At 38.1% G+C, this 15344-nt stretch overlaps 1 protein-coding gene across 6 annotated transcripts in view; it reads right to left on the reverse strand.

Annotated features, from left to right (window-relative positions):
* CNTNAP4 (contactin associated protein family member 4) overlaps positions 1-15344 on the reverse strand; it is a 250036-nt gene that overhangs the window by 209098 nt on the left and 25594 nt on the right. For all 6 annotated transcript variants that reach the window (XM_040982339.1, XM_040982340.1, XM_040982341.1 and 3 more), the window contains exon 2: positions 3489-3599. In XM_040982339.1, coding sequence (XP_040838273.1) covers positions 3489-3599 — 111 coding nt within the window. The remainder of the gene's footprint in view (positions 1-3488; positions 3600-15344) is intronic.

The raw sequence follows: 15344 nt of genomic DNA on the forward strand, positions 1-15344 counted from the left end.
CTTCAGAAACTCAATGACAGCAAAACAAATACCTTTGTGAAGAAATGGACAACTGAAAAGAGCAGGCATTTTTTAAAAGAACAAATTCAAATAGCTAATAGACTTAAACATGATCAGGCTTTCTAGCTATTAGGGAACCACACTGAGGTTCTACCTAATTACAGTGAGACTGGCCTACATTTGGAAATCTACTAAGAATATTTGTTGGCAGGCCTGGCATATAGTGTAGCAGCTAAAGTTTTCACCTTTAACATGCCAGGATCCCATATGGGTACCGGTTCTAATCCCCACAGCTCCCTGCTTGTTGCCTGGGAAAGCAGTCAAGAACAGTCCAAAGCCTTGGGACCCTGTGAGACCTGGAAGAAGCTCCTAGCTCCTGGCTTTAGATTAGCTCAGCTCCAGCTGTTGTGCTCACTTGGGGAGTGAACCATCAGACAGAAGACCTTCCTCTCTGTCTCTCCTCCTTTCTGTATATCTGCCTTTCCAATAAAAATAAATCTTTGAAAAAGAATACTTGTTGGCATGTGCGTGGGAAGAAAGGTACCCTACTCTACTGTTAATGGGATAGACCTGTGCAGCCACTATGTAAGTCAGTACAGAGAGTGCTAAGACAACTGAAAACTGATCTACCACGTGACCCAGCAATCCCATCCCTAGAGATATATGCAAAAGTGACCTGGAATCCTATATTTATAGCAACACAATCTACAATAGAAAATATATGGAAACAACCCAGACAATTGTCGAAAAAGGAATGGATAAAAAAAAAACTGTGGCACATCTATTCTGTGGAATACTACTTAGCCATTAAAAGGAATGAAATTCTACCATTTGCAATAAAATGGTCTCAACTGGAGATCATTATGCTCAGTGAAATAATCAAATTCCAACTGTACAAATATTATATATTTTCTCTGAAATAAGTAACCTTCATGTGAAATACAAGATAAATAGATATATAGGCAAACATGTATACACACATATTCTCACATATCAACTGCATAATGGAAACTTGTATACCAAGGAGTAAAGATACATTGTAAGATGCACCCCTACTCCCAAATAAACAATTCATGATGAAACTGTTAAATATGTCTTCACCATAGCCTACTGGACTTTCTACCATTGTCTATAGCTACAATCCCACGAAACACTTCAATAGAAGAATGTTCAACCTGTGCGTGTGCTGAAGGACGACAGTACTGTAATAATACGGGAGAAGACAGTGGGGTAGGGGGATGAGAGAGTGGAGGGGGAATCCTCGGGTCTATAGAACCGTATTGTGAAAAATAATGATACAAAAGTATATCATCACACCAAAAAAAGAACTCACACGCAGCAGAATCAACTCATCCTGTGAGTCTAGTATAAATCCCTTCTGGAAATGATGCCCCCCTGACCTACTGACCTCGCACTTCAACCCACCTCTTAAAGAGTCTACCACCTTACAGTATTTTGTCACACAGGCACCGTTTCCACTACATGAAGATGTAAGGGGCAAACCACACTCACTCTAGAGCACTGGAATGTTTATTTTCTCAATTTACACATGATCTGCTGACTTGACTGAACTTGCTTACCCCGCCTGCTGCTAACGTGACACAGAATGTTTCAATACTAGAAATAACATATAGTTTTCATAAATCACTCAAAATCTGACATTCCTTAATGAACACTTCATGTAATTAATAGGGAAAAAAGGAAAACTAAAGAAAGGGAAAAAATGTAATCAACTAGGTTGACAACCAGCAAAAGATAATTAAAATCATCCTGTTTTGTTTCTCAGTTTCATTAACATGCAAATGAGATTCATGAAGTCTGATATTGTGTTTCACCAAGAGCCACAGAAATAAATTAAGAATGAAAATGAGTCCCACTGATGGAGACTCTTGATGAGTATATAACTTAATGAAAAAAAATATTGGATTCAATTAATAGCATATATTTTTGTGATTTATTGAGCCTCAGCAAATGAAATAAAGATACAGAGATAAAGTAAATATTGTGTCTCTTTCAGTAGGCCCCATTCTGTGAAAGCTTTTAGTCCTCCAAAGTAGGGTACTAAATGTGAAGTGTAAAGTACCCGGCAGAGACCTTATTATAAGATTGATGTTGGGATAACAGCATTCCCACTGGTTGGGCCCTGGATGCAGGATCCATGAGGGCGAGGAGAGAATGCTTGCCAGGTCAGTCGGGGATTCGGAATTGAAAATAGGGACCAATAACTCTCACTGTAAAACACTGAGGAGGAGCAGACAGCCATTTTCTACCCATGGAGATCAAGACTCTGCCAGATTACCCATCTGATACAAAGATCTCAGTTTCTGCTTCTCACATGCAGATGTATGCATTAAGGATCTCAGATAACCTGACATGGAAGTTCGGAATAAACCAGCTTAAAACAATCTATCTAAGTGTCGTACAATATCCACTTCATAATATATAGCTATGTATGATATGAATAATCTATACCAGATGGCAAAACATAAAGATAGATACTCACACACATGATTAAATGACATCAAATATTACAAAAGAAGTACATTACAAGAAGTAGCCAAGAGATTTTTTGAATGAAAGAAAGAGATAATAAATGGTTGAAGTGTAGTTTTAACAGTATGCGATTCTGGCACCTCTTTTCTTCTGCTTGTTTAAAATGTTTTCTGTTTTACTAGAAGGGTACTTGAAACAGTGCATGGCAAATGGAGATAGAAGATGTTTATCTGTGCCCCCCAAATTTTTTGAAAGGCACAAATAGTGTTTTTATAATTCACGTTTTTCACAAACTTTCTGAAGTACCCTCACATCACCCAGGCCTCTTTTATGTTTCACATGTGTGAAGATGACTTTTACCTTACATAGAGATCACAATGGTACTCTAAATACGTGGTGTTTTGAAGTTCTCTCTTAGTTCTACAAGTGCCATTTAATTATCTTCACTTTCCTTTAAACATATTCAGGTAATCAAATACCACCTAGCTAAGAGATAGTAAACAATATGAACTGAGTATTCCTTAAGGAGCATGAAAGATTTATTAAGTTCCTGTTCTTCAACAGGAAAAACAAATCTTGTCAACCATAGTGAGAATTAAAGAAACTGAGGGATTACTACTTTTTAATAACTAGCAACTTTTAAAATTACTTCTTGCCAACTTTGTTGTTTAACTTGAAATACAAAGCCAATTAAGTTTCCATCAATACTTCATCCATATGATTGGATACGGTTGTAGAAAAATTCATAAACTATATTAAAATTTCTGCCACGTTAAGAGATTTCCATTCTTTAAATGTTGAGAAGAGGATCTAGGATTTTCCAGTTGAATGTATCCACTGGCCATTCCAGGAAGGAAGCCAATTGGGTTTTAATCATTTGCTAATTTAGAAGTGCGTTATCTTGTACAATATATCATATATAATGATTTCATTCAGCAGCAATGGAAATGTCATGAAATTGCCTGTGAACCATACAGAGGAAAAAGTGAACTTACCATCCCTTCGATTCAGCCTTGCAAACCCAGGACCATGAGTGCTGGAGAGCTCTGAGGAGCTGCTGAACGATGCCTGAGGCAGGGCAGACACGAGTGGGGTGTCACAGTCATCTGCCAGGAGACAAAGTGGGATGCCCGGATCAGCAGTGTGTGGATAGCATCCTCACACTAACAGACACAGCAAGCAACTTAGAAAAACAACATCAACACCCAGGATCTAGGACCTCCAAGGATCCACAGTGTGATTCTAAAGGTCTAGAGTTCTGTGAGACAAAGAATTCAAAGGCAGGAGACCATGGAAAGACAGAAGTACAGTATCACAGAAACTTGAACATGAAATCTTAAGGGAGTAAAGGTTGCTGTAAACCAGAGACAAAAAAATGTGTCTTCATAAAAGGAATATTTACCAATTGGAAGTATACTAAAATTAAAAATCTATGGTTTCCAAAAGACCTTGAAGAGAGTAAACAACAGCAAACCTCCTACAAACTGTAGAAATATGAAACTTAATAAAAACATATGAAAGTAACACAGGAACCAGTGCACAATTAGTATTCCAAATATAGGAAATAATAAAATTCCTTTATATCAAAAAATGCCCTAAGAAAAAATGGCGCAAGGCAGCACCAGAGTGTTCAAAGGACAGTATCTACATAATCCGACGCCTAACCCTACCTGTAAAAAGGACTGTGCTCAGATCCTATTTTACAGACAGTGAATTAGCCAGATGTAAGAAGTCGCACCATGCCAGGTCACCCAGAGAACACGTGTCAGAAGAAGTGCTAACACAATGCTAGCAGGAGCGTGACCTTGAGCATCGCTTTTAAAAAGCAATTTGTCCTCAGCCTGTGTGTGTGATCCTTGGCCTGTCCTGTTTCCCCCAAGTTCACTTGATGAGAATGTCTTAGTGTGAACCTGGTCTTAAGGAGCGGTGCCTTCCTGCTCAATGTGCTACGTAAATACTAGAACTCGTTGTATTTCATGATAAGAAAAAAAAAAAAGAAAGAAAGAAAAGAAAGCCCCAAGCTAGAGAAACCTGTGTTTGTACAACAAGAAACATATATGATTTTTGACAATATTGTTTAAAACAGCAAAATATCATGAACAAAGTCACATATCCCCTTGCTAAAGGAGAGAGAAACAAATTGTGGTGCCCTTCACAATTGAATCATATGTAATAGGAAAAAGCAACTACAGAAACACAAAATGCAATAATTTGATCTAAGAAACAAAATTTTAGTAAAAAATAGTTATGCAAAGTCATATACTATCAGATCATATATCAAATAAGATGAAAGTTTTCAGAATACTAAACAAAATATGCTTTTAGTACTGTGACTTCTAAAAATTACTTTTCAAATAAGAAATGAAAAAAAATCACAAAATTTGGATCAATTACTTCTGTCAGAAGGCAAAATTGGGAAAAGAGAAAAGCTTACCCTCAAGTGGGACAGAATGGACAATGCTCTTATCTTAGTAAAGGCACTAAACTCAGGGATTTCCATTTTATTGGATAGGTGATAGACATATATGTAAAACATATAAGACTATATATGCCTACATATACAGGGGAAGACATGTTGAATCTTTTACAAAAAAAACCTAAATCTCTTCAAGACCCAGGAGCAGTTGATATGGAGATGAAAGGACAGGAAACTTCCTGGGCCGCAGGTTTAGATGGAGGATTTGCTAGACTACTGATCCTGTATAGGGGAGCTGCCTCTTGCTGTTGAAATGTAAATGGATCGGCCCCCCCCTCCCCTGGTGCCTATGTGACAACCTTCTTTAAAAGTCTGATGCTGGCAATAAAATTCCGGCTAGTTCAGTATCACGGAGGTTCATGCGTGTTATTATTGGCTTTGTGCGCCAAGTCCATCGCTGCAGGACAACAAATACATATGCAGTAACAAACATGTGGATCTCAACCTATCTATGTACAGGCACATACTAAAGCAGATGTATATCTATCTGTCACCTATCCTTTCATGAACATCACATGAGTGTTGCTTTTAGTGTTAAAAAATTAAATATCAGAGAAGTATCAGAATATCATGTTTACAATGCTGTCCATATATGCTTAATTTATTCAAATGCTTCCTCATCCCACATAATCATCAAATATTCCTTTCATTTTATGCAATTATTACATTGTTCCCATTCCTGCTCTAATCAGAAAAATAGTTCCCTCATAATTAACTAATACACATCAATAATTAAAATCATACAAGATTATCTCAAATGTTTTCACGGAGAGTAATCAATTTAATTTAAATTAAGTCACAAATTATCTAGATTCACCTGAAATTTTTTTGACACTCATTCTGCTTGAATATAGCTTCTCCTCAAAGTGTCTTTTACAAAAATGTGCCTGAGGCAGACTTTGACTTTTTAACATGGTCACATTTTCATTTAAAATGTACTTTTTCTCCTTTTTACACTTGAAATTCCTTAGCTAACTCTTAAGATAGACACTTTCTGCCTGTCTATTGATTGGCTTAAGTACTAACACCAGCGAATCCCGTTGTAATTCAAGCATTAGGCAGTGTATACATAAAAAGTCTTTCAATCCATGGAGTGTTGAAGGAAATTCTGATTATGCCCACGATGTTTTGTAAGTTCCGGGAAGCACCAAGTGTGTTTGCACACACAGATGCACACACCACACTCACAAGAGGAGAGTGCACACAGGGGTATGCATTTACTGGAACTGCAGCGAATCTGGAATCATTCTCAGTATGCAGATGTGTGGTGAAAACGGGTATTTAGCTGCAATTCACAATCAATTATGCAGATTCAGATCGATACCCTGAATGTAAAATGCCTCTATTGTACAATCACTCTCTCTAGAGGGCATATATTTATTGTCCATTTGTTTTTGCCAACGATAAAGTGAGAATCAATACCAGTCTACTTTTAGCTGTAAAAGAATGGAATTAAAATCAGAGAAGGGGTGTCTTTTCCTTTTGTCAGTAGTGGAACATGTGAAATGAGAAACTGATCAGGGAAGGGCAGGTAGGGGCTTCCAAACATTGGTCAAGTTCCAGTTGTTGACCATTAGTGGCCCCACGGACTTAATCTCCTTCACCAAGACCACATCCTATATGCTCCCACAGACTTTTTTTAGCAGCAATATAATTTATTCTTTAGTAACTAAAGAAGCTCATGGGAAACAGAATTAAAAGAGAGGCCTACTGTAACACAAAATATTTCGAAGTTCATGCCTAATTTTTTAAGAGTGTACCCATTCCATGAATTTTCTGAAGATCACTCATGTTTGGAGGGCATCCAGTGCCAAGAACTCCTCCCTCAGATAGTAACTGTAACCCTACAGAGGGGATCACAGAGGCAGAGTTTGGTGAATCTGCTCATCTGAATGTGGTAGAACTGTGATATTTACAAAGCGAGTAGATGTCAGGAAATCAGTGTGTAACAACACTATCATAATTATGATTTCTTCAGGTTGGGGAGTAGGAATTCCATTAGACACCATAATGGCATGAATAAAACATCTCTCAAGGAGTTGTGTGCTCCAATTCCAGTTTTGCCACATTATTTATTACCCAGTTAATTTTTGATAGTCTTGACACCACGGGAAAGAAAAAAAAAAAGGACTTCAGGCAGTAATAAGCCTGGAATAACTACAAGGCATATTTCCCTCTAGATATGAAATGCAATCCTGGATTAAGTATCAGTCTCTAGTGAATTTAATTCCAGAAAACCCAATTTCTCGGACTGTACCAGTAAATGCAGGCTCTGGACTTGGAAAGCTGAGGAGTATAAACCAGGCCAAAGATTCTTAACTGAAGACGATCATTCCCCGCTCTTGGGGACATTAAGCTCTGTCTGGTGTCTGGCGCCTGAGTGTTCCCACCTGGCAGAGGGGGTACACCTGCAACTAGCAGGGTGATGCCAGCAATGCTTCTGAACATCCAGTAACACACAGGGCAGCCCTCATGATGAAGGGCTATAGTTCTGAGCTTGAAAAATGCTATTCCATATTCCAGTAAAAGCAAACCAGGGACTAGTCTTTTCCCGGGTTACTTGCAGCTAAAACTCTTACCACCCAGCAAGTATTAGCTCCAGCTTATTGTTTATCAGATGCAAATGCAAGCTTGTAAGTACACAGGAATTTAGGAGTTTTTCAAAACTGAAGTAACATGATATATTAACTCTAAGTTAATTGCATTGTTTAAGCACACTATTTTTAAAGCATTTACTAATTATTTCAAAATCAGTTACAGAAAAAGAGGCAGGAGAGATAGCATGACAGAGTGATTCAGAGAGATTCTCCATCTGCTGACCCACTCCCCACATGGCCATAATGGCCAGGGCTAGGCCAGGCCAAAACTGGAAGCCAGGAGCTTCTGGATCCCACATGAGTGACAGGGGTGCAAGCACTTGGGTCTCCCTTTGCTGCTTTCCCAGGCACAAAAACAGCAAGACAGATTGGAAATGAATCAGCTCAGAATCAAATCGGCACTCAGTGGGTCGCTAGTGTCATAAGCTGCAATGCTATCCACTACAATACGATACACTGACTATATTTGAGATTTTAAGTAAATTTTGGTAGGACAACCATATCAGAAATAGTTACCTAACATGTAGAGACCTTTTCACACACACAAAGTCATACAAATGTATGGGGTTCAGGTGCACATGTCATAAAAGTCAGCACTTACTCTTCAAATGGAGGAAAAATTTAGCAGTGTTGTTAGGAAGACAATGATAAATGAGACTTCTGGCACACTGTCTATATGAACACACAGAGAGGTCTCCTACAAATAAAGATGAGCGCTGTATCCAAAGTGTCTTAATATAACAAGCTAGAAAGTAATTTAATTATACTTTACAAAGGATTTTAATGCCTGATTCTCATAAGTAAGAGCTGTTCAGTTTTTAATAAAAGCAATTTAATTTTCTTAAGCTTTGTGCAATATTGTTTTTGCTAAGATAATAGGAGATATACCATTGGGTACTTAATTTCTTCATGCCTTACATACATTAACTCATTTGATATTGACAAGTTCCAGGTACAATAGGATACTATTAACTCTTGGACAAAAGAAGAAGAGAGGAAACAATAGCTCAATTTAGTATTTGTTTATTTAATAAATATAAATGATTTAAATAATTTATTTTTAACCACAACACATGGTTTACACAAGGACCTAGGATGCACAGGTAGTAGAAATATTTATCTCAACACAGGGTTTGATTGGGTCAGATTTCCCCTTCTAGACTAGCACATTGTGGAAACAAGTGTTGGTCAACTAAAATATACTTCACCACAACAAAACAAAACACCTGTTAGAACTGATCTCTGCAGCGTCCACCTTGATTAGTACAGAGTAACTACTCCACTGCGATTTCAATGATCTGCTGGAACCAGCCATATGTCTGTGAATGAGTCTTTTATCCCACAAAAATCTACCTTGAAGAACAGGACACAATAGGACAAGATAGGACAGGGAAAGAGCAAAGATGATTAAAATCCTCCAAAGTGCCAGAGCACAAGAAGCCCCTAGGGGGAAGCATGGTTGACAGGGAGCTTTGGAAGCACCAGAATTTTGTTCTTGAAAAATAAATAAGTAAAAAAGTAAATAATTTTTTAGATCTAAACAAAACATTTCAGTGACAGATTTAGGACTGAGAAATAATCTTCCCTTAAAGAAATGATCTCCTTAAGCAAAGGGCTTTATTGCGATCCATATTGTTCAAACAGCCACCCAGCTGGAATTGGACATCATCAGCCAATCTAAGAAAGGTGTGGACTTGTGATGACATATTTCCAAAGTATTTGTGTACAAGGCAAGATTTCAGCTGGAAATTCAGACAACAATCTGAGTCAGTTCCTCACACTGTCCAGGTCTTGTTCAATGATTCCATGTGATATCCCACCTCCTGGAAGCAACACGACACAAAACCCAGTGACTTACATTTCACTCTTTCCTAGCCAGTGAGAGACCCAACCTACAGATGGACATATGTCTGCCTATACAGAAAAACGGAACCTGTGGCAGCCTACCAGTACCCATCCATCAATTACATGTAGCAAGCAGTGTAGGAATCCAAAGAGTGACTCCACAGCAACTGGCAAAAGGGAAAACCAGGATATTGCTAGTAATGTACAGCTTCCCTAATCTATGTTTCTTGTCCTTGTTTCTAATTTGGATATGGCTGAATGTATTTGATATAGATTAAGGGATGACAGGAAAAATGAAGCACATACTCCACACAGATCACACAGGCTGCCCTGCCTACAATTCTTACACCAACAACCTCCCATCAAAGCACACCTGACTCTTTGGTGTTAGTCTACAATCAAGCTTTCCCCCCTTGCGCTGCTGCTGAGTCTCTGTTAAATGCCAATGGTGAGGGCCAACTCCCCTGCTGCAGCCACCTCTGAATTTGCAGCCTTCCCCTGCTCTCATTTGGCTGCTCTTCATTTTTTCACACCTCCATGTTCCTGCCAGCTCTGCCTTCTCATCCCATTCACTGTAGTCATCCAGGCATTCCCTCAGCATGCCTCAGAGAAGCCACCACGTCTACCAGGGGGACCCGCGGTAGACCCAGCCAACCCCCTCATAGAAGAGATTACAGACCAGCTCCAGGGTGTCTTTTCTGAGGTGTGCACCTCCGTAATCCACTCTGGCAGCACTCAGAATCCCACTGGGGAGATAAAAACGGCATCCCAGACCCAAGACGGTGCTGGTGGCAAATTAATTCCCAGCTGTGGAGTTCTGCTCCTTTCTACAATGTCCTTTTTTTCCCCCATCATGTCTCATGGCACTTTTCAAAGATTGAAGAAACAACATATCACACCCTCCCTTCGTCTCCCTCTGCAGCCATGCCCATGGACAGCAAAGGGAGGCAGCTTCTTGATACAGTAAAATTCTTTTGAGAAAGAAGGGAAACATTTTCTAGAAGGAATTGATGATGCAGTGAGGCTTGCATAAAGTTAAATTTTTCATGAAAGCAGGTGACAAGAGACTCCATACTCTTGTCATTACCTAAAATAACATTTCAACTCAATTAAATACCACTGAGCGTAGAGTACTGCTAAATTATTGAGCTTCTTTGAGTATTAATTTGACTTTGACCTGAAAATTAACATCGACTATAGGATACTAGTGCTAGATGTATTGAACAAGACACACATGAGCTCCCACCTGTCAGTCAGTGGTTTGTATCCAAAAAACAATATATTGTTGCAACCTAAAGCAAGTAAATAATAGTATGTTTTCCTACAGCTAAACAAAGACAGGGATGACTTTCTAGTTCTCAAATAATTCATGCAGGCAGCAGACTGTATAAGTGAAGTGTTTAGGCATTTTATCCCACATAAGCAATAAGTAAATTATATATATATTTACACACACTCTCTTATATATTATTGTTAATACCCTGATGCTAATGAAGTAAGCTTTCATTTGGAGACAAACATTGGCTTACATGTTCCAAGTTACAGCCCTACTTTAAATAGTTTTTCCAATTAATCTTCACAAATTAATGGATTAATGGGAATGCAGTTAACTTTTAATGACAGCACAGCCAGAGGCTGATTGATTTGGGAGGTTTAATAGCAACTATTTAAAGTTCAGATATTAGGACAAAGAGACCTGCAAAGCCATCAAACAAAGCCAACTAAAGGTGAAGGGGTAGAAGAAATCATTTTCTCAAGGGAAAGAAAGCATCGGAACTCTGGGGAGCTGCCCACACTCCAGACATCATACTGACAGATACTGTGCCCATGGGTGACAATGCACTGCCTAATTTGGCAACAGAAATATTGAAAACAACATCCCTGAGGACAAAGCTTTTCAGTGGTTTAGTATCTATGTATTTAAGGTAGATGCTTAGGAGAATTAACGGACCAAAAGTTGATGGGTTTGATCAATCTAGAAGTGCTGCAACATTACCATTTTTCTCACAATGTTTACACCCATTTTTATTCTATCCATTCTATGACATGCAGTTGGCCAGGTCTGCCCACTAAGAGTTAAGCAAAATTAAAACTACTGTGAATCCTTACTGTTTATCAGTGTGATCAGGCAATATTTTCCATATTTTTTATCCATCCATCCTGAGTTTCCTGCAAAGTGTCATTATCCTCTACTTTTTTCATTCAGAAACAATTTACATTCACTTGAATATTGTGATGAGGATATATCATTGGTCAAACGTAATTGCTTTAAATGCCTTTTGTGGTTAATGTTCATTTTTCAGTTTGTTCAGGCCTTTTGAATTATTCAATGAAGTCTTTCTCTTGTTGTTGTCAGGTCACAGATATGCGTGTACCTACTGTAATAAAACAGAGTCCTTTATAAGTGATCTGTTTAAGCAAAGACAGTATAGGAGATAGGATGAACTGTCAACATGGGATTTGGATTCTGAGAAACCTGTCTTCAAATGCTTGCTCTGGGACTACCCAGAGTTTGATACTTATTGCTTCAATTTAATGTGCCTCCACCTACAGAGTCAAGATAAAAATATCCCCTTCACAACAGAACTGTAAGAACTTACCATGTATAATATATAACATTGGAGGAGTATCGAGTAAGCACTAAAAATAATTTATCCCCTATCTTCTTCTACTTTTGCCATACTACAGAGCAAAGAAAAGTGAATTTCTCATAAGGGGTTGCTCATATACCTGCCTTGAATCCAAGACCTTGAAAACTGGTGTGATGAACTGATGTGCCAGCCATGGAGGCACGGGAATCGTCTTGATTCCTACCCTCTCACTTCTCACATTCAAACACTCGGACCTGAGCACCAATTACATTTCTTATTGCATGCTTTTGATCTTTTTTTGGCATGATACAGCTATTGCCACTAGATACTTCACACTTTTCATTGTTCTGGAAGATTTTGTGTTTTACTGAGTTATTAAGAAGTGTTTTCTTGCCTGACTAACAGTCAGGCGGATCAAGCTGAATCTTAAGGAATCACTTGTTTGTACATAGTGGGAAACAATTATTTCAAAAAAAGACTGAGGTCCAATCAGAGGAGAGGAAAAGCCGTTTGAAAAACAAATGGGTTTTGCCTGGTTGCCAGTTGAGGACACCACCATTTAATCCCACTGCCATGTCACATAAATAAACCACCTTTTGATGGCAAAACCTTTCCAAGGGCGTATTAATTAGTAATAAAGCTCAAAGAAGGACAAGTGATTTAAAACTCTTAGATTAAAAGCCTTAAATATTTTATTTAAAAGAGGCAACAAAAACAAATGATTTTGCACTCAACTTAAACAATGAGATAAAAGTAAGGAAGACATAGGAAGAATTAGTAAAAATGGAAGCTAGCCAATAAGAAACATAATCAGAGCAAAATAAATACACGCAAGGTCTGGCTCTTGGGAGAAGTATGAGCACAACAAATGAAACCCAAACAGTTTAATTGTATTCACAGGGAGGAAAATATAAAGGACTAATACATAAAATGAGAATAAACCAGGAAGTCACCCCAATAAGAGAGAACATAACACATTTTTTTTTCTTCTTAAATAGGTTCATATAAAAAAAATCTTAAGTTACTCCGTGTGTTTTTCACTCAAAGCTTTTTACTTGTTTCAATGCTGTCATCTCACACAGACTCCAGATCCCAGCTGAGCAGTTTCTACAAGCATAATTCCTGGAGCCAACTCAAGTCTTGCCTCTGTCAATTACTACCTCAACTTGGACACTTTATTTAAATGTCTCCTCCAGTCTCCAATCAGTAATAAGAGAATGATAACACTGAAGAAAGTAAAAATTTCCAAGAATTAAATGTCAGCAGACAGCGTACTGTGTCTGTTTGTGATGACCATGGTAAAGGTCTAGTATTATCAAGTCAACGAATTCGCGAGTTGAAACAGAATGAACTTCAACTGAATATCTCTTAGTAAATCTTAGAAGAATTCTTCCTGGAGGAGGAAAAAGAGAGGCAACACCCAAATTTCCTAACAGCTCACTTCAGGAAAGGGGGACTTGACAGAATTATAAACTCTGCTCAACAAGTTGTTCTCCTGATCCACTGTTTTCCTGCAAATGATTTCTAATGTTTCAAAAGTCCATATTTTCCTTCAGATCTCTTGAGCTTTACAGTAACTTGTTTCATTTACTCCAAACTATTTAAGACTGCATATGGTACCAAGATCAAGTGGCCTCAATCCACGGGCAGAGTGGAAAGGAAGCTGGAGAACATATCTTTGGGTGGACTCCTTTGATGATGCAGTTAGGATTTTTTAGAGCATCCATGCTGTGCTGAGTGAAGCACAGGTGCATGAAGTTACAGTCACGATGTCTTCCTAAGTATGTGCTATTCCCATTAAATGATATTTTCAACCTGAAATTGCCATGTTTTAGACTCTGACTCCTGGAGGGAAAATTGGTCAAAGCTCCATTCAATTCTTATTCTAGTCATATTAGATATTTCAACATCGCTGAACAAATATTCCATTTTATTACAAAATTATTTTGAGGGTTGTTATTTGTATCTCCAAAAATCACACTTCACGGCCTCATAGTGGTAAGGAACACATCTGCAGATAAAACACATTTTAATAGTGAAGTCCCGACGGCTACTTAGTAAACTGCTATTTCTCAGCACGAGGAAAAGCATCAAGCCAAGCGGAAACAGTATCTGTGAGCACCAACATACAAGATTAGATGGAGGATATTTCCATTTCTTTGGCTCAGATTATTGCATTTGATTTCATAATCAAGCCAGGGACAAACTTGGCTGGCCTTAAAAGTTCATTCCCACTGTTTTGGCAGCTTAGTTAAAAGCTGGCTGAGCAGGTGCGAATTACTCAAGGTCAGAGCAGGCTGAGCTCTGGAATATTTCTGAGCTCTGGGGCGTCCCTGTTTCCAGCAACACCACCTTCCCTACCATGCAACCTCACCATTCCAAGGACTTTTGGATGTTCTCAGCCACTGATTTTCCTAAAGAGACAGCATCGCGGGAAGAATTTGTCTACTACAAAGCTACCCAGGTGAGTGATCCATTCACTAGGCAAAATCTTAAGACAGCTCCAAGATCCCAGCCCCTTATTCTATGCTCCTGGTCCAATTCTCTCCCCTTAAATTGAGACAGAACTCAGAAAGAAAAGGCATGTCACATCTGTGTCTAGATGAAGGTACTTCAGAAAATCCATGGAAAATAAAATTAAAAGGTAAGTTTAGTTTGGTGCAAGCAATATTTTAAAGCCAACATACAGACTTTTAAAATATGCATTTCCATGAATATTTTGAAGTCTCCTACAAGCCATTTTGTTTTCAAGACAACAAATATGGTTAAAAAAACCAGTAACTTCCATAGAAAAAATAAACCTTAGAAAGTTCAGTAAAAAAAATCATCTTTTCTTTTTTTTGATCTTCTTATACACCACTGGAATTTAGAGGAATTTTATGTAATGTTTACTCTGTTTTCATGACTACAAGTTATTTTCATGATAGTTCCTACAAAATGTTGTGAGATGGCCTTCTAGACACTTCAGTATAAAATATACTTTGTCTTTGATCCTAAGCCCAGACTTCCTTGACATATGTTACTGTGTCTAATACATTGCAAATTGACATCATGTTTAGCAATGAAGGCATTAACAGGGTGAACTGATGCATGCCAATGTGCAAGCGATAATTTAACTGGAGCCCTCTAGAGAAAAATGCTAATAACCATAAGAGTGATATATATATATATATATATATATATATATATATATATATATATATCTCACAAGGTATATCCCAGCCATATTAAATTTTTTCCAACAATCCTATAAGGGCAATATTATTATCTCTGTTGATTAGATTGGAGATTGAGGTCAAAGAATTCCGATTTCTTACTGAAGACTTTGCCTCTCCTCCATTC

Source organism: Ochotona curzoniae, unplaced genomic scaffold (assembly GCF_017591425.1).
Source record: "Ochotona curzoniae isolate NIBS_2020 unplaced genomic scaffold, NIBS_Ocur_1.0 contig_3622, whole genome shotgun sequence".
NCBI lineage: Eukaryota > Metazoa > Chordata > Mammalia > Lagomorpha > Ochotonidae > Ochotona > Ochotona curzoniae.